At 42.4% G+C, this 20631-nt stretch overlaps 1 protein-coding gene across 1 annotated transcript in view; it reads left to right on the top strand.

The window, feature by feature from the left end:
- Positions 1-16644, top strand: part of LOC124622332 (myrosinase 1-like) — a 41511-nt gene extending 24867 nt beyond the window's left edge. Inside the window, exons 7-11 of the mRNA XM_047148009.1 lie at positions 1754-1901; positions 7441-7556; positions 10917-11051; positions 11144-11250; positions 16426-16644. Coding sequence (XP_047003965.1) covers positions 1754-1901; positions 7441-7556; positions 10917-11051; positions 11144-11250; positions 16426-16564 — 645 coding nt within the window. The 3' untranslated portion in view covers positions 16565-16644. The remainder of the gene's footprint in view (positions 1-1753; positions 1902-7440; positions 7557-10916; positions 11052-11143; positions 11251-16425) is intronic.
- Positions 16645-20631: the final 3987 nt, after the last annotated feature.

Raw genomic sequence — 20631 nt, 5'->3', positions numbered from 1 at the left:
TGAAAAACTGAGCTATGCATCCTTCAAAGTACTTATAGTCGTTAACGATCAGAGTCTACAGTTACGCAAAGATTTTATCTACTGGTTACTTTTAATGGATGACATAGTTTTGACTTTGAGCCTAGAAACATATAAGTGGATCGTATAAATGTCCTCATGAGCACTACGTGAAAGAACGTCTGTAATGCACACAGACGACTGTTTATTGTTGATAAATGAGCCTGCTCATTAATGTTTCTTACGCGAATTTCGAGAGATATCGCTCTCATTATTTGTTGCGTACAAGGCTGAATGGAGTACTAACATGCCGCACTACATTCGCAGGAGCTTCCAGCATACATCTGAATTGTGAGCTGTCATTTTCTAGAAAAAAATTCACTGGATTATTCAGTAATACTGTCGAATTATATTTTTATCTTTCATGGTCCGCCTTTTTTAAACAATACTTCAATTTGTGAGTGATTGGATACTACCTCACATAATAAAAAGGAAAGGGACTGCGAAATGTCAATAACAGCAAAGACATGTCTTGTGAGCATCCAAGAATTTAGCTATGAAGTGCCATGAAACATAAAATTCTTGGTGCTCATGCATCATTAAAATATTCCGATTCTTTAGTTTTTTTCTACATCTATAACTATATACACAACGCAAGGCACTATACGGTGCATGGTAGAGGATGCCTTGCACCACTGTTAGTGCCTCTCATTCCTGTTCCACTTACAAATGGTGCGAGAGAAACACCGCCATCTGTATGCTTTTGTACGAGCCCTGATTTGTCTTATGTTGTCTTCGCGGTGCTTACGCAAGATGTATGTCGGAGGCAGTAAAATCGACACACAGTCTGTTGCAAATGCCAGTTCTCTAAATTTCCTACATAGATTTTTGCGAAATGAACATCTTCTCCCCTCCAGGTATTCCCATCGAGTTAACAGAGCATTTATGTAATACGTACCGAAGCAAACGGCTACAAACCTAGTAACACGGTCTCGATGTCTTCCTCTGATCTCTCCTGGTGGGGATCCCAAACACTCTAGCAGTACTCAAGAATGAGTTGCACTAGTGGTTTGTACCCGGTCTCCTTTATGGATGAATTACACTTCCCTGAATTCTCCCAATAAACCGAAGGCGACCATCCGCCACTTCTACGATTGAGTGCTCATTACGTTTCATGCCACTCTGCAGCACTACACACCAGATATTAAGCGAATGTAACTGTATCAAGTGGTACATCGCTAACACTGTACACAATCATTACAGGTGTGTTTACCCTACTTATCTTCATTTCCCCAGCTTTAGAGCAAGCTGCAGTCACTCAGAGTTGAGACACTTTCCCATACGCTACAGCGCCATTAGCAAACAGTTGCAGGTTGCTCTCACCTTATCCCTGATTTCTTTAATGTATTTAGAGGACGAGACGGTTCTGCCACATTTTCCAAGAGCACTCCTGGCTATTCCTTTGTCTCTGATCAACACTCATCGTCCAGGTTAACGCACTGGGGTCTATTACTGAAAAGGTCTTGGAGCCACTCACTTATCTAGGTGCCGGTGCCATACACTCGGACCTCCGTTTAACAGTCGACAATATGGCACTGTGTCTATGTCTGAAATCTCTAGATATATTTAAAATCCAGTTTGTATACCTTTTGATTATACATTCACCTGTTTCACTCTGTGTCAAGATGTTGACACGAGCATTAATAAACTGGCTACGAGGAAAGAATACTGATTATTTTTATCTGTTGTTGATCAGGTTGGACTCTACGCACACCCCATCTTCAGCCAAGATGGGGATTACCCGACCGTCGTGCGTCAGAGGGTAGACGCCAACAGTGCAGCAGAGGGACGGCCCCGCTCACGGTTGCCAACATTCACTCAGGAAGAGCTTGCATACCTCAGAGGTGAGCTTGCGTCCTTTTACCAACTTCACATTTATCAAAGCAGGGTACATAGTACGATATCTCCAACAAAATGCCATTTTTAGCAAGATTAACACAATCATTTAATTGTACATTTTGCTTCCTTCTTCTTATTCAAAATGGCTCTGCACACTGTGGGACTCAACTGCTGAGGTCATTAGTCCCCTAGAACTTAGAACTAGTTAAACCTAACTAACCTAAGGACATCACAAACATCCATGCCCGAGGCAGGATTCGAACCTGCGACCATAGCGGTCTTGCGGTTCCAGACTGCAGCGCCTTTAACTGCACGGCCACTTTGGCCGGCTCTTCTTCTTATTCCTTCCTTCTTCTTCATATGCTTCAATAGCAGTGCCACAAGCAGCAGCTGCTATCCTTTCCACAACATGCACACTTATCCTCCACATAGTCTATATTTACATGCTAAATTCGAAGACACACTTTTTGCATTCCTTATTCATGAGACTTGTACTTCGTTTTAGTTCCTTAAAATGTCACTCACCGACCAGACTAGGATATGATCTCTAGTTTTCTGTGCTCTAACGATCCAAGTAGGGACTAAAATAATCCAAAATAAAAGCTTAAATGTAAAATATATTTCATTTTGCTAACTTGTAAGTCACATTGCAGTGTGTCACTACTGGCACGACCAGAGACTTAGTTCAGGTAATGCTATGTGTCTGCCTGCAAATGTTTCATGTTGTACCAAACATATCTTGAATGCCGTGAATGATATTTGCTGTATCTGTACTGCTGCCGTAGTTTATATCCTGCCTGTCTCTATATTTGTGGTTGCTACTTGTACTTGCCCATCTCAGCCCAGCGTTCATGGAGACCCACATCCTCATCCAGATGGTAGATGTTCCATGGGTTTCCTAGATCGCTTGATGTGTAGAGACATATTTCTTTGGAAAATACAAGATCTGTTTCTGTCCCTATTCCCTTGCCCCATTTCCAATGAACTAATTATTGTTGGGATGTTAAACATTAATCTGTGTTCCTAGGTGTGAAACATACCAATGTAAGAAAATTCACCCCCCACCCTAGAATTTGGTTGGAAAACATACAAAAAGGGGGTAAGTGCAAATTGTTACCAATTACATGCCATGCACATTATCACATGGTAACTTTCAAACTATTTCATTGTCTCATCGTTATGAGTTATATTCAGGAAAGGTTGTGATTTACGAGCAGTATATAACCCTATCAGTCCAAAAAGTTTCGACACTGGATCAGTAAAATAGAGAAAAGTTAGGATGGTGGATTTAATACTTCATGGTCATAGTCTCACTTGGGTACAGCGTAAAAAAAAAAAACATACAGCAATGTGAAACTATCAGCAAAGTCCTTCTTTAGGATGTTTTCCAACTCGAAAGTCACACCGGCTGGAATGCCGATTATGTCGTCAGAGCGGTGACGGTTCATGAAACGTTTTCCACTTTGTCGTTTTGTGGTAGATTCGTATTTATAACACCAACTCTCATCACCTGTGACGACTTTTTTTTTCTTCAGAAAAGAATTTTCAGGATTTTGCATTTCAACAACGTATCGACAGACGTAAGGGAATCGTTGCTTTTCTGTAGGAGTCTAGGTGTGTGGGACAGATTACACACACACTTTTCTAAAGTTGCTCTGTTATGATTCTTAAGTCATCAACACTGATACACAATCACTGTGTATCCACTACTTAACGCTGCCTGTTCGAAATCCACTAGTGGACTGTTTAACGTTGTTAGTTCAAGTAGCCACTACTACGCTGACCTTGCTTGTGCGCCAAGATTAAAATCAGTCTTCGAACTTTTGGGATGGACGGTGTAGGTGGCCACAAGAAAATGTTATACGGATTCGTGAAAGCCGAATGTGAATTGATAAGACCAGTTGAGTGCAGTAGTTAAACACTGATAAGCCCAGGTATGCTCACCGCTTACCGCGAAATCGAATACCGCCTGATGCGTTGTGGGTACGTGAAGTGGCAAGGAAAAGAAAAGGCGGTAGACACGAATGATGAATAACTACAGCGGTCTATAAAACTCTCTGTCGTAAGCAACTGTGACAAAGGGCAGAATGTTATGGCCTGGTGACTAGAAACGAGGATCTCGTAAACAGCGAGGCTCGTGGCAGTTTACGAGCTACTGTCGTAGGAACCTGTGGAAAGTGGTTCAAGTATGGTGAAACGAGGAACAGGCGAGGAACTGTTGGACGCCCCTGCCACGTCACAGAATGTGGAGGACGAAGGGCTTGCATCCTCTGTAAAGCAGAATACATGGTGGGCTATGGCAGCTTTGGTGACAGAGTACATTACTGTTACGGGCAGCAGCGTTTCGGAATATACCCTTCAGAACGCATTGTCCAATCTGGGGTTCCAAGCAGACGACCATTAAGTGTTCCCGTTTTGACCCGTCGACAATGTCAGTTCTGACTGCTTGGATGGAGGGCTCATCGAGACTGGACCGTGGATAAATAGGAATGTGTCGCTTGGTCGAAAGAATCGAGTTTATCGTTTACCAGATCGATGGTCGTGTCTGGATACGACATTGTCCAGATGCTCCAGTAGAAAGCTTTGTGCACTATTGTAATGGTTTTCAGACGTGATTTTATTGCAGCGCGGCTGAAGTCACTCCAGGTATCTTTACAATCCATTACCATAAATATATTTGGAGCCTCCCAAAAGAAATTAAAAGCACTGTCGGAAAATACTATGGAAGTTAAAATATGAAATATCTTTACATGTAAAGATTCTTGCTAGTAGTTGTCCTTGTACATGTCTTTGAACAACAGTATATAACTATATGTTACTTTAAATTATGTACATATGGAGACTGAAGTAGCGAGTGAAGATTTGCATCAAGGCCAGGATTCGAACTTGGGTATCCAGCTTACAAGGCACATGCGCTAACCATTACTTCACTCTGGCACAGTGTCTTTCGATAACTGTATGGAGTACCCTAGCAGGCCACCTGCTCAGACCAAATTACCGCTCGCGCCACAGCCCTTTAGGGATTCCCCCTATACTCTAAGAGCATTGCAGAGGGTCTCCAGCTGTACTGGAAAAAAGCCAGCCGGTGTGGCCGAGAGGTTCTAGGCGCTACAGTCTGGAACCGCGCGACCACCACGGTCGCAGGTTCGAATCCTGCCTCGGGCATGGATGCGTGTGATGTCATTAGGTTAGGTTTAAGTAGTTCTAAGTTATAGGGGACTGATGACCTCAGAAGTTAAGTCCCATAGTGCTCAGAGCCATTTGAACCTTTTTTTTTTTTTTACTGGAAAAGCACGCCAATATCGAACGAAATGGGGATCCTGCCTGAAACCTAGACATAGGTGCTTTAACGAAATGAAACTATATAGTTCCAGAGCCCTTTTCAAGTCTCAAACATCCATAATGGATTAAGAAGGGAGGGACGCTAATCTACTTCCAAAGTCACTGTGGCCGAGTGGTGTAATGGTTAGTGCATCTGCTTAATGAACAGTAGACCTTGGTTATAATCCCATACTTTGTACAAATTTTCGTTCGCCGTTTCAGTCTGCATATATACATCACAGACGTTTCAGAGTTGGAAAGGTCTCCGGAGCCATAAAGTTTCATTTGATTAAATCTGATAAGCCTGGGTTTCAGGCAGGGTCCCCCGTGTCGTTCAATGGTGGTGGTGGTGGTGGTTAGTGTTTAACGTCCCGTCGACAACGAGGTCATTAGAGACGGAGCGCAAGCTCGGGATAGGGAAGGATTGGGAAGGAAATCGGCCGTGCCCTTTCAAAGGAACCATCCCGGCATTTGCCTGAAACGATTTAGGGAAATCACGGAAAACCTAAATCAGGATGGCCGGAGACGGGATTGAACCGTCGTCCTCCCGAATGCGAGTCCAGTGTGCTAACCACTGCGCCACCTCGCTCGGTGTCGTTCAATGGTGAGGTGCTATTGGAATACAGTGGGAGAGTCCCTCCAGTACAGTTCAAGCTTAGGGGGAAAACCAAGTGGGGTGAGGCGTGAATGGGAATTAGAATTGAGGAGTCGATGCACTTTCACAAAGACTCTGTGCCAGTGGAGCCCAGTGGTCATTGCGTCTGCCCAGTGAGCGGGAGACTTAGGTTTGAATCCCAGCCTTGATAAAAATTTCCATTCGTCGCTTAAATCCGCATATATACATCATAATGTTTGAACTTGAAATGGGCTCTGGAACCACACACACTAAGGTGACAAAAGCCATGACATACCTCCCAATATCGTGTCGGACCTCCGTCTCCTCGGCGTAATACAGCAACTCGACGTGCCATGGACTCAACAAGTCGTTGGAAGTTCCCTGCATAAATATTGAGCCATACTGCCTCTATAGTGTCCATAATTGGGAATGTGTTGACGGTGCATGATTTTGTGCACGAACTGACCTCTTCATTATGTCCCATAAATTTTCGATGGGCATTCGCTCGAATTGTCCACAATGTTCATCGAATAAATCGCGAACAATTGTGGCCAAGCGGCATGACGCATTGTCATCGATAAAAATTCCATTGTTGTTTGAGAAAATGATGTCCATGAGCGGCGGTAAATGGTAACCAAGTAGCTGAACATAACCATTTCCAGTCAATGATCGATTCGGTTGGACCAGAGGACCCAGACCATTCCATGTAAAACCATCCCACACCATTGTGGAGCCATCAGCAGCTCGCAAAGTATCTTGCTAACAGCCGGGGTGCATGACTTCTTGGGATCTGCGCCACCCTCAAACCTTACCATCAGCTCTTACAACCTGAAATCGGGACTTACCACACCCGGCCACCGTTTTCCAGTCGTCTATGGACCAACCAATATGATCGCGAGCCTAGGAGAGGCGCTGCAGGCCAAATCGTGCTGTTAGCAAAGACACTCGCGTCGATCATCTGCCGCCATATCCTATTACCGCGAAATTTCGCCGACTGCTCTAGCAGATGCGTTCTTCGTACGTCCCACATTGATTTCTGTGGGTATTTCACGCAGAGTTGGTGATCTTTTAGCACTGACAACACTACGCAAACGCCTTCTCTCGGTCGGTAAGTGAAGGCCGTTGCCACTATCCTGACCGTGGGGAGAGGTAGTGCCTGAAATTTGGTATTCTCCACACACTCTTGGCACTGTGGACCTCGGAATAATGAATTCCTTAAGGATTTCGAAAATGGAATGTCCCATGGGTCTAGCTCCAACTACCATCACGCGTTAAATGTCTGTTACTTCCTGTCGCGCTTCCGTAATCTCGTCGAAAACCCTTTCACATGAATCACCTGAGTACAAAAAGTAACAGTGCCACTGTTCTATCCTTTTATACGTTATGTACGTGTATATGTGCATACCGCTATCCCACGACTTTAGTCACGTCAGTGAAGTTTCATTTGACTTGTACAAATTTCTTTTTTATGAGACTTCATTCCGCCGTTTTCAATCTATTTCTGTTATTTACGAGCATTAAGTGTAGTGTTGTAGGCTCTATAATTATCTGTAGATTAATTCGTTAAACCGTGTGTGAAATTATTTCTTCAGTAAACTTTGTTACAGGTTCCTCTGACTTTCTCGGTGTGAACCATTACTACACAACCGTCGTGACATCAGGTGAAAATGGGCCATTTCCGTCCAAGAGAAGAGACTCGAACGTCGTCAGTGTCAGCACAGAGGTACGTAAGCTGCGGAAGTCTGACACTAAGTGCTCAGCTAGAAGTGCGACGATAAATAATTGAAAGTGGTATTTTGATCAGTTGAAGTATTTTAGACGTGACAGCAATGATTGTATAGACGCATTTGTCATCGATATGCATTGATGACATATCACATAAATCAGCTATCGTAGCTATAGGGCACACGTTTCTCATTTACTGCCATAGGCAAGGACGAAGGACCTTCAGCAAGTAAGTCACACATTGTTACGGCAGACCACGTAACTTTTATTGAATGCTGGACTACACTTAAAAGTGACATAGATACATGACACTGTTCCTCAAGACAGTTACAGATTTTGCGTAAACAGGGGTCGGAACGTCCTACCAAATATTCAGTTCCTCGTCGATAGGAATCCGCTCCTTGGTGACGAAGCCATTCGAGAACCGCTGTGTGAACGTTAGAAATTCTTTTTCCCCCTAGGTGTTCTTTCAGCTTGCCGAAAAGATGGAAATCGTACAATGCAAGGTCTGTACCCCCGATATGCACCACCCACATCTGTGCGTCCTTGGTTTAATCATTGGCACCATTTCACGGTGGCTCGAGGCTACATTGCATCCTGGCTATGTAACGCTAGAACATTAATAGACGTCGACAGGCATCGAACCCGATACCACGCGTCCAAAGGAAGGGTTGGGCCGGTTTTCATTCACCTGCACATACTTGATGGGTAGGTAACACAAACTTCGTTTAAAATTAATTCAGACTTGACAGTTTAGGCTATTGATCTTTAATAATTTATAAGTTATTTTAATTCCACTGGTAACAACCTAGCCAGATAAAATTTTACCCACACAGCCTGAAGAGCTATACAAAAAACAAACGAAGACGGAAATACAACAAATCCAAAAGCTAACGTCAGTAGGCCTGATTTTAAAAGACAGCAAACAACAAGCAATAACGTCTGAAGGGCTGATTTAAAGAAATTGGCTCTACCACAACCGATAATGTCTGAAGGGGTTATTTAAGGAAATGCAATTAGAAACTCAATAATTAACTGGTACTTGAAAAGCTAATTTTGAAACAGGCCTGAAGGGCTATCTTAAACATACTATATTTAAACAACAAGGTATTTGACTGAATAATTAACGAGAAGCAAAAGGTTTAACAAAGGACTCACAGAAACAGGTTGACTTCAAAATTTCCACAGATGATAATTACGATCGGCAATAAAATAACTGAAGATTTCGTTCTCAAGTCTAAATTGGAGGGAGATGCTTCACATTTCGCTCATACATGACCTGACCGGGACACTACAGCCGACTCGCGAACCACCAGTTTAGAGTGGGAGTGTCCACAAGTCTACAACAGACTACAACATTCACTTACAGGCCGGTACTGATAATTAAATACAATAATAGCAGAAATGGGAACCTAAACGGAAATTTTGCTGGCCCCACGTTAGTTAGCTGGCACCGCAAGGAAACATTTTGTTACTGAATACAATTGGCGGCCCCAGCCGACAATTAATCAAACACACATGAGATACCAACACGCCAGACAAACCGTACACAGCAAACACTCTCTCCGTGAAGTTTTTAACGAAACAGAGCATAAAATATCTTAATATAGGGAGGAGCAGATTGAGCCGACACAGAGATCAGATCAAGATATACACTCAGGCAATTCAAGTTGCGTAACGACTAACTAGAACAGTTGGCGATAGCGGAAGAACCTTGAGGAGGTGGCACACACTATCGTAGTAGTCTGCAGAAGCGAATAATTATGCTCAACATTGCACCAGGCTGCTGATTTCAACGCTGAACTAGCAAGACCGGAATGGATAGCCCAGTGTGGCGTCGAATGAAATGAGGCTTGCACTTGACGGCCTAACTTCCCCGAATAGGAGTCTCCCGGCCAACGATGCCGTACACTCATTTCCATTTTTTCCAACGAGGATCTTACTGTCACGCGTACTTCAGCTCTGAAGTACACTTCTAGTTGTTGCACCATTTCAGTCAGGCAGTGAGTTGATCCTGTTATCCACACCGCAGCAAACTTATGTCCAAGAAACCCGGTACGTGTACCTTGTATTGACAATTCGTATTGTAATTTTGCAATGCTCTTAGCGTCATACGAACAGTGCAACTTACCTTCCGAAGTTCTCAGGTACATTTCCATCGCAGGGCGTCTGCAGTACTCGAAATTCAAACTTATTATGTAGAATAGTAAGTGTTCCAGTGGTAGCGGAGAACCTCATGTACTGGGAGATAGTTCTGGCTCATTGTGTAATAGAAAACTAAATACACAAAAATTCCAATAATAGAATTCGAAATAAGTAGTAATTGGCGTTGTCTCCGTTGTTTGTTGGTGAACTTGTTCTGCAGGCAGACGAACGTCGGCGGAGTAGGTCGTACGGACTAGTTGCATTACTGTGAACTGAAAACGACATTATTGGCATCTTCTGACAACAGTGAGATTAGTCCGTGTGTGTCAAAAACGTGATTATTGGCAAGAGAAAAAAACACTTCGTGTGAGTGCTCGTTTTGAATACAGAGTTATCAACTTCCTTCTCAGAGTATGAAAATATTTTTTTGGCGCCCATTTATACTTTGCTGTATTGTCCCTCATGTTGATCATATTAACTACATTAATGGTGAGTTGTCTGTTGTAGAACGCTTATTGTACTGACATCTCGCGCATACATTTAAAATAGAAACAGCACTTCTCCAGCAGAAGTGTCATTTCTGCACTAAACTGAAATTTTCCTTCTGTCTGTAGGCCAGGGATAAATGGTACACGTATTCTTTTTACATAAAACTATAGGTAGTTCCTCCATAATCACTACAACGAGAATAATGTATATAGTGTCCAAAAGTGCAACAAACTTTTCAGTTTATTACGTACTACCCAACCATAAACATACATCAGGGTTTCATTTGCTTCCTCTAAGAAGAGTTCCAGTGTTTTACCAATAATTACTATGTTGCTGACGTCAGCAACGAGAACTTTTCCTGTGTGTCCTATACCTTCTGGATAGCCCTTAATGTATGTGTTTGGAACAGAACTGAACCAAGTACACTACCCTGAAAGACACCTGTGTTTATCTGTTTCTTGGCTTGCAATGGTTTCACTAAAAACTTGTCATCAGGAGACATATGAACTTTCTCTGCATTTTGCATTCAGTTTTCCAAGACGGCAAGGGAAACAGGGATTACACAGTGTATTCTCTATAGTGTTTCCTAGGTTTCTGAAACCAATTTGTAGCCATGCCCCACTTGTCGCGAGCATTCGTTTCTGTTCTTTTAATATAACTTTGTTTCCGTGCTCTTATACTCAGCCCTACGATACATACATATCTTCACTTTTTCCTGTTCCAGCAATTTCCTTGGGCATTTCGCAACGTACTGAACTGGATTGCCAATGAATATCCAGGATATCCTATCATTGTGACCGAAAACGGCTTGGGAAATGATGGTGGTCTCAATGACACTGATAGAATGGATTACTTGACGGTGAGTTCCGATCATTGCCTTCAGATATTGATAACATTAGAAGCTTAACTCCGTAAAATCAAATCTTTAAGTATTTTACACATTGGTTGCAGTCTTACTTGACGGCGCTTCTGCAAGCTGTCAACACTGATGGCGTTCCAGTGATTGGCTACAATGTTTGGAGTCTCATGGACAATCTAGAATGGAGCAGTGGTTTCACGTGAGTTCTTGTGTATTTTCTTGCTCCATTTTGAGACAGAAACACTAAAGCGATTTATGCATCATGAGAATCTCTTCAGAGGCTATAGGAAATGAAGAAGTGAGCATTGACATAATTGTAACCATGACCGAAATTGTTATTTCAGTTCTTACAGCGATGTTCGAATTCAATCTTGTTAACCATACATATTCTTTTGAATGGAAACGATATTTAATTCAACCTACACTGAATAATAATGACCGAAAGTCACCATGCTTTTACTGGCTGATTAGTTCTGAAGGTGGCAGGGGTGAAATACAGGGAGCGAAAGGCTATTTACAATTTATACAGAAACCAGATGGCAGTTATAACAGTCGAGGGGTATGAAAGGGAAGCAGTGGTTGGGAAGGGAGTCAGACAGGGTTGCAGCGTCTCCCTGATGCTATTCAATCTGTATATTGAGCAAGCTGTAAAGGAAACAAAAGAAAAATTCGGAGTAGGAATTAAAAAATCCATGGAGGAGAAATAAAAACTTTGAGGTTCGTCAATGAAATTGTAATTCTGTCAGAGACAGCAAAGGACCTGGAAGAGCAGCTGAACGGAATGGTCAGTGTCTTGCAAGGAGGATATAAGATGAACATCAAGAAAAGCAAATCGAGGATAATGGAATGTAGTCGAATTAAGTCGGGTGATGCTGAATTAGATTAAGAGATGAGATACTTGGAGTTTTGCTATTTGAGGAGCAAAATAACTGATGATGGTCGAAGTAGAGAGGATATAAAATGTAGACTGGCAATGGCAAGGAAAGCGTTTCTTAAGAAGAGAAATTTGTTAACATCGAATATGGATTTAAGTGTCAAGAAGTCGTTTCTGAAAGTATTCGTATGGAGTATAGCCATGTACGGAAGTGAAACATGGACGATAAATAGTTTACACAAGAAGAGAATAGAAGCTTTCGAAATGTGGTGCTACAGAAGAATGCTTAAGATTAGATGGGTAGATCACGTAACTAATGAGGAGGTATTGAACAGAATTGGGGAGAAGAGGAGTTTGTGGGACAACTTGATTAGAAGAAGGGATCGGTTGGTAGGACATGTTCTGAGGCATCACGGGATCACCAATTTAGTACTGGAGGGCAGCGTGGAGGGTAAAATTCGTAGAGGGAGACCAAGAAATGAATACACTAAGCAGATTCAGAAGGATGTAGGCTGCAGTAGGTACTGGAAGATGAAGAAGTTTGCACAGGATAGAGTATCATGGAGTGCTGCATCAAAGCAGTCTCAGGACTGAAGACCACAACAACAACAATAGGATATTATGAATATTGTCTAACACTTCCTACCTTGTTCAGGAACGCATACTGGATTGTCTTAATATTTATCAATGCGAAAACATGTAAGTCAGGCTTCCAGAAACGTAATACGACAACAAGTACAGCAATCAAAGTGACTGAGTATCTCAACCCATGGACTAACGGAAAATTGCTTAATATCAGCTAAGAATTGGAGACCGATCATTTAGTTACGTGAGGTTTGAAAACTATGCGGTTGAATTTCTGAGATAGTGCAACAAAGGAGTACAAAAGATAGCTGAGAAATAAATAGCGGACATTTATTTAAGGTTATATAGTAGCAAATAAGCCCTCGGTAACAAATATTAAGTCAAAATTGACCTGGTTTCGACGCTACTATGAGTCGTCTTCAGAATTAGACTAACTATACTAGAACATTAGGTATATTGTACATTAATAAAATTAAAGTTTGTACTGACTCGAAACGATGCAGTACTTACAAGTCACATATTAAAAAAGATCTCGGCGGGAAAGGCGACGTCATGAACACTTGTCAGATGGCGAGCCGCTAAGGGCTGCTCGTATTGTGGACAGGGGTTGCAGCTATGTTCAAAAATTTATTTAAGGATTGGAAAAGTTGATATGGAAAAATGATCTCTCAGGATTACTTTAGAGGTTAACAAACGGTTCCGCTTTTCTTCCTGTGTAGGCCTATTGACCTCATCTGTGTTATATTGTTGTAAATGTACCTTAATGCTGACTGTATACAACTGCAGCAAAGTCCTAACACTAAAATTATTGCTTCCTCTGTTTCGCCTGTGATCAACATCAAGAATGGTTCAATACTTGGATCTCAAACTACATCAGACTACAGCTAGCAATAAATGCTTGCATAAGGTATATGTGTAACGTTCGGTTATTTGGTAATGTTGTCCTTGTGCTTGGATACTGTGATGCTACCAGGAAGACAATGTGGTTTTTCACTAGCCCTATATCCTTTATCAGTTTCGTAGAAACTCATCTCCTCAGCATCTCTTCAGAAATTTCAAACACGCAGCATTATTCCATAACTGAACTACAAGTTCTTTACGTCAAGCATCTTGGCCGAATAAAAGGGTAACTCTAAATATTCCTTTATAACAAACATATGTCTTCTGGAACATTCCGTCCAAAAGCTTTATTCTAATACTTCTCCTGGCCTCATTATTGCAGCTCCTTTATTGAAACACCTAGGCTGTCCTCCTCTTGTGCAACACCGCGCAGTTAACAATTTGTCAGCTTTCCCATCTATACTGTTTTGATTCTTTTCTTCGCCATCTCGTCTAATGTTACTTTTCATTTTGGTAACACTCTGTAGTGACGGTTCCCTGTTATTCCTCCTTCTTTCTAGAACCAAATAACAATGTGCGAAGAGTGAGAACTTGCAAACTGTAGCTAGGTTCTGTGAGAGAACGTATTTCCTTTCATTCATTGACGTTGCTGATTCCACCATAAACAGGTCTTTCACTATAGTATGCGAACGAAACAGAAAACCTCGAACATAATTCAACTCCTCTAATATACGGTTCTTAGGCAAACTGCAACTGCCCAGTAACCTCGAAGCTGTGCAGACTATTGTCTAGCAGACTTCAATGGATTTCTTTCTGATGTGGAGATAAGCTAAGGACTCTATGAGATTGAAGTCGATCTCGAATACACAGTAGAAACATAATGAGTCTTACGTGACTGAACATAGAAAGAAAAAGGCACGGAAATACAAAAATATAATCTAAGACAAGGAAAAGACCATCGCACCACGAAGGAGTAATCCAAATGGGACAGAAATCAATAGGCCTGATGTTCATGTACAGACAAACAAATGATAAAAAGTCAGAAAATTTTGTGATTTATTCATGAGATCAAGCTTCACAAACTGAGCCACTTCTGGCTCTTATGCAAGCAGTTATTCGGCTTGGAATTGATTGGTAGAGTTATTTGATGTCCTCCTGGTGAATATCGTGCAAATTCAACACAATTGGCGCGTTAGGTCATCGACGTCCAGAGGTGGCTCGAGAGCCCTGGCCGCAACGCTCCAACCACCCTCAATTGGGGAGACATCTGGCGAACTTGCTGGCCAACGTATGGTTTCGCGAACGCAAAGACAAGCAGAAGAAACCCTCGCCATGTGCGGGTAGGCATTATCTTGCTGAAATGAAAGCCCAGGATGGTCTGCCATGAGCGGCAACAAGACACGGCGCTGAATACCATCGACGTACCACTATGCTGTAAGGGCGCCGCCTGCTACGAAACGAAGTGGCAACGGAGACCACTAATCTCGGTTGTCAGGTCGTGTGGCAGGCTACAGTCAGACTGGTATTTACGACGTGATTATAGCCGCTCGACTGGAGTTAACATACTTTCAGCGTGGAATGATAGTTGGAGCTAGAAGCATTGTACATTCCATTTCGGAAATCGTTAATGAAATCACCGTTCTGAGATCCACAGTGTCAAGACCGTGACGAGAATGAGCGTGCCGAGAATATCAAAATCAGCCACTACCCCTCACCATCTCAGTACAGACAACTCAGTGGCCGACGGCCTTCACTCAGAGACTAAGAGCAGTGTGATGTGGGTAGAGGTGTCAGTGCCAACAGACAAGCAACACCGGTAATTACCGCAGAAATCAATGTGGAACATACGAGGAACGTGTAAGTTAGGGCAGTGCGGTGACATTTGGCTGCGGCAGCACATACCAATGCGACTGCGTTTGCTAAGAGCGCGACCGTATCAAAAATGGTTCAAATGGCTCTGAGCACTATGGGACTTAACTACTGTGGTCATCAGTCCCCTAGAACTTAGAACTACTTAAACCTAACTAACCTAAGGACATCACACACATCCATGCCCGAGGCAGGATTCGAACCTGCGACCGTAGCAGTCGCGCGGTTCCGGACTGCGCGCCTAGAACCGCTAGACCACCGCGGCCGGCTCGCGACCGTATCGGTTGGGCCCTAGTCGACTGGAGAAACATGGCCTGGTCGGATGAGTCCCTAATCACTTGGTAAGAGCTGACGGTTGGTTCCGAGTGTCGCACACACATCATGAAGCCATGGAACCAAGTTGTCAAAAAGACAGTGTGCGAGTTTGTGATCCCTCCATAACGGTGAGGGATGTGTTTACATGCAACGGACTGAGTCCTCTGGTCTAATTGAACCGATCATTGAATGAAAATGGTTATGTTCTGATACTTGGAGACCATTTTCAGCCACTCATTGACTTCATGTTCCCAAACAGCGATGTATGTTCGCAGCTGCTTTGAAGAACATTCTGAGAAATTCGAGAGAGATCGCCCATCATGAATCCTAACAAAAATTTATGAGACATAATGTAGATCTCAGTTTCTGCACAAAATCCTGCTCGGGCAACACTTTAGCAATTATAGAGGGCTGCAGATTCAGCTTAGCTCAGTATTTATGACGGGATTTCCAACGGCGTGATATCCAAAAATATTGAGATGCGCGGAAAAATACCTTTGCTCCCAGCAAACGTCTCCTGACGAAGGAATTTGTGATTACCTTCGAACGTTCGAGTTTATCTTCGGTTTGACATGGTCCATACACCGACAAAACGTTATACAGGGATGTTGCCTTCTTAAATTTCCATGTTGTAATCACTGCACATAGGCTACGTATTCCTCTGTAAAAAATTCACACGTTTCCTTCTATCAGTTCTGCAAGAAATTTTAATTGTGATCTGACCCTGACTACAAGATCTTGAAAACCATTACCTTTGTTTTACCAGTAGCGCACGTTCCTATTGGTTTATGTACTGTGTATATATATACACCTTACAGTGAAAATTACACAAGCGTAGGTAAACCTAATATATATGCATGTCAAAGACTTACCAGTTGTCATTGTTTGCAGTACAAAATACGGACTATACGAGGTGGATTTCGACAGCCCTAACAGAACCAGGACGCCGAAGGAGTCTGTGTCTCTCATATCGCAGATCTACGGGAGCAGAGAAGTGCCTGAGGAATACTTCCGCTATATTATTCACTGAATTTGTTACTACAACTTGCGTTGTTCTCTGATATATACTGTATTTCTGTAATGAATAAATAAAGCACTTTGGCTCACTCTCTTAATCAATGAAGTTATTTTCTTGAGTGTTAATGAATGCATTATGCTAAAGCACTACGCTTTGTTATTCAAATTTTCGTATGTTTCTGTACTTTGTATATCAAACCACAACTAGAAATACGTGTCACATCAATCCACGACAACATATTGACATTTAAAGACAAGACACAGCAGCGTATATGTTATTGAGCCGACAGTGTTTTCAATTCCAGTTTCTTTTTCTTGTACGTAATTCATTAGTCTATACTAAATCACTTCTATGGAAATTAGATATGGCCCATTTCATTTGGCATGGACCTGCTTTTAATTATTTCGTCATCGAAACTCAGATATAGTGCCACGTCCAAAATTAGAACCAAGTAGAAAAGATGAGCAAAGAAAAAAGAAGCGGGATGGCAAGGAGAGACGACCTGGCAACCAGTAAGTTAAGATCAGCTGCTCATGGAAGCTAAGGCTGCTTCCAACGCCACAGTGTCGTGCACCGAGAGGGGGAGTGCAGAACACGTAGCTACGGTAACGGGGGTCGTATGTCAGTAGACTATTGTCTGAGTGGAAGATAATGAGGGCTGCCTCTAGACCTCCAACTAATGCTGGCCTGGAAGCTGTAAGTGCTACAGAGCACGGAACACGGTGAGGATGATTAAGTAATTAGGTAGAAATCTTTAGGAGTCTCCTCTGCCGTACAACTTCAGAAGGCTCCTCTGGCACTAATTATCAACGAAACTGCTCATTAATAGCCCCTATGCAGCTCTAGAAGGCATCTCGGTAGCAAAGACTGCTACATAGGTAGTGGAAAATAACAAAGTCCAGCTACCGGCGCCCTGCGACATGCAGATTTGTAGTCCTGCTCTACCTTGGGTACTGAGAAGCCCATACTTATATGGCTCGTGTGGCTGCTTCCCGATACACTGCTATGTACACAGTGCTCTACCATTAACTAGTTACGACTTGCAGCTCGTCCTGCTGTCCCGGTTGGCCTTTGCCTAGTCACGCATTCAAGAGCCGACTCCTCCTTGTTTCTCGCCAGGTACCGCGAGGTTATTTTGCGTTGCTATCTCGTTCAAACCCTGTGACAATGTTTCGGGGCTCCCTTGGCCGGCCACAGTGGAACAATTCCTGAATTTTTCATTAATGTCTATGGTGCACGGAAGTGCGGTTCGTAACGACAGTCTACCAGTTTTCTCCTCCAGCGTCCTCTGCAAGGACCAACAATTTAATGTAGCTTTTCCATGTCTGTGGATTATTGCTTCTTCATATAATTACACCGCTGATAACGATGTACAACAAACGGAAGTCTTAAGGTCAACTAGGGCCGAATTACAAAAAATTTAGATCTGTCACTGACCCGTACACATACCAAGATTACCTGAGACAAACATAATATGATCCTAGATGCCGGTAGTGACTCTAAACGGCCTGCACAAAAGAAAACATTCTTTTAACTGGATCAGAGCAGGGTATCGGGCGTTACGGAAAATTTGCCGGACAAGCACAGTTGGCTGATGTAGCTATTGCCGTAAGGCGGCAGTCAGTCTCGTTAAGCCTTTTGTGCTGAAAACCGTTGCTACTGGCTAAATTATTCCTGCGTATATGTATGAATTTGTAACTAGAAATATACAAGCTTAAAATCTTACTCACCTGAGTCTCACTGGACGTCATTCATTTGTGATATTTACCACTTAAAGCAGTAAAGCTGTAAGCTGTAAAGTCAACTACATTGGAAATAGCGCAGTGTCACTATTTATTTTGATAATAAGCTGCACTGAAGCCAACGGCCTATCGCAGTGGTAACACCGGTTTCCGTCAGATCACCGAAGTTAAGCGCTTCCTGGTTCGGGTATCACTTGGGTTCCTCACTGTTGTCGTTGTTCAGACAGCTTGTGAACACATGAAGGTGGTTTCGGAGGTGATGCATTCAGCGCCATAGCTACCAGTTGCTGAAATCAACACACACCAGACGCCCTTGTAGGAGAGTACCAAGCAGGCAAATGGAGAAGACGTACCGGAACATGCAAGAGCACACAACCATCGCACTAAAACTCGTAAACTGTCGTACTGACTGGCAATAAAAAACAGACCTGAGGTTGAATTAGATAGCCGATGCTGACTCATAATCGTATGTCTGACTTTTGTTGCTGAAAACAGTATTACAGCAGTTGATACTTGAATCTTTTTTTTTTTTTTTTTTTTTTTTTGCATTAGCGTTCTGGGCAATGTAGCGCTTCTCAAATGAGGCAGCCTCTGAGGCCACTTGTACGTCTGCTATAGAAAGATGTCTGTTAATCATGGAGGTATTTAACCACCAGCCGACTCCTTCATAATGAGTACGAAGTTAATAGTCACTCAGTCAGTCGCTTTTCTGTAGGAAACATTTCTGCCTTCATCTGAAGTATTTTAAGAAAAATTTGGTATGATATAACCCTATGCACTGACCACAAATACTACTATGATGCCTTAAAAATTGTCTTCCGTCACGCGTCAGTTCTTATTTCAATAAGGTGATGATTTTAACACTGATACGTTCCCAGTCATAACGTTTTATTTGGCAATGTTGCTGTCAAGCAACAATTAAATTGCACGCTGTTTCCTGCAACTTGTTTGAGATTTCGTCCTTGGATGGGAAATGGTGCTTGCCAGCAACATTTAAGTTCTCATGTACAGTATTATTCTGTTGGCTCTGGTGAGAAGTTTCGAATATCTCTGTGCATTTTTCGCAGACATCTTGCAAGGTTATATGAGCATCAGTCGTCAGTGTAGTGGTTTCATTCGGTTTTATGGCACTGTTTTGAACCGTGCAGTGAAAACTACGAACAAAAGAAAATATGAGGTCTTGAAGGTAAGTTACTATACGTATGTTTTACCGAATTCGTACCTGGGACACTGCAAACGGACTTTTCTTTTCTGGGAAGAGGAAGCCTAGCTTCGACTATTGGATGGACAACTAGGTCAGAAGAAGAAAACAGCAGCTCTGTGAATGATATAGGACATGACAGTTTTGGTCTCTGATCAGAGCATGGGTCCAAAGCTGAGATGTCGACTTTGCCCTCAGGGGTAGTTGCCCGAAAAATGCGGAAAATGTGGTATTGTTCTGTGCTTTGTAGAAAAAAAGGAATTGTTTTAAGATATTTCACGTGGAACAGTAGAAAATCAACCATTTTCAGCTACAGGGACAACATTACAGTTCTTTTATTGTAGGTTACCGTACGCCTATCGCGGGCGATGATACTGGTAAAATTGTTCACGTGTCAATAAGTACCAAAGTTAAGTAACTTAATACTTTTTCTTCACAATATTCCCGTTTGTGCCAAATAAGGGGTTAAAGAGTAACAAAATTATGTATGGCTTAATCATATACACTCTGAGACCAGAAAATGATTCATTGAAATATATGTTTGGAGAACACCACGGTAATGGTCAGAATCGTGAACAATAGGGTGGACAGAAGTGAAATGATTAGGAGCCTCTAAAGCGTGTTAATGGACACTGTTGAAGAACATACGTACTGATCGAAAAAGGAACGATGTTCTGCAATGTGTTGACGCGTAGAGGCGTCTAATAAGTGACATACAGAATCTGAGAGATAAATGGACAAGCATATAGTCTGATAATAATCATTGTTGAAAACTGTGGCTGAGAGAATGATCTGAGGAACGAATTGCATGGAGCAGGACTTGATTTCAATCTGTCAGTCACATAGTTGTGGGAGTAAACGGATACAACACCTGTATAGTTACGCGTATGTGCAATAAACTAAAACGTAGACAATACGAACCCAAATTAAGAAATAAATCTGACTCTTTTTCAGCATGACATACCATAGCACAACTTCTGATAAAACTGGAAGCTCCCTACGTAAATCTAACTTAAATGTTAGCCTTAGAAAAGAAAATAGTTTGAGACAGTGGCTTTGATAACGGCTCATGAAGAAAGATTATATAATTACACACCGCTGTTTATAAGATAATGCTATACCCGCGAATGGCTGGA

Source organism: Schistocerca americana, chromosome 7 (assembly GCF_021461395.2).
Source record: "Schistocerca americana isolate TAMUIC-IGC-003095 chromosome 7, iqSchAmer2.1, whole genome shotgun sequence".
NCBI classification, from domain to species: Eukaryota; Metazoa; Arthropoda; class Insecta; order Orthoptera; family Acrididae; genus Schistocerca; species Schistocerca americana.
Note: the sequence above shows the minus strand (reverse complement) of the source record. Positions and strands in the feature narration are given on the sequence as shown.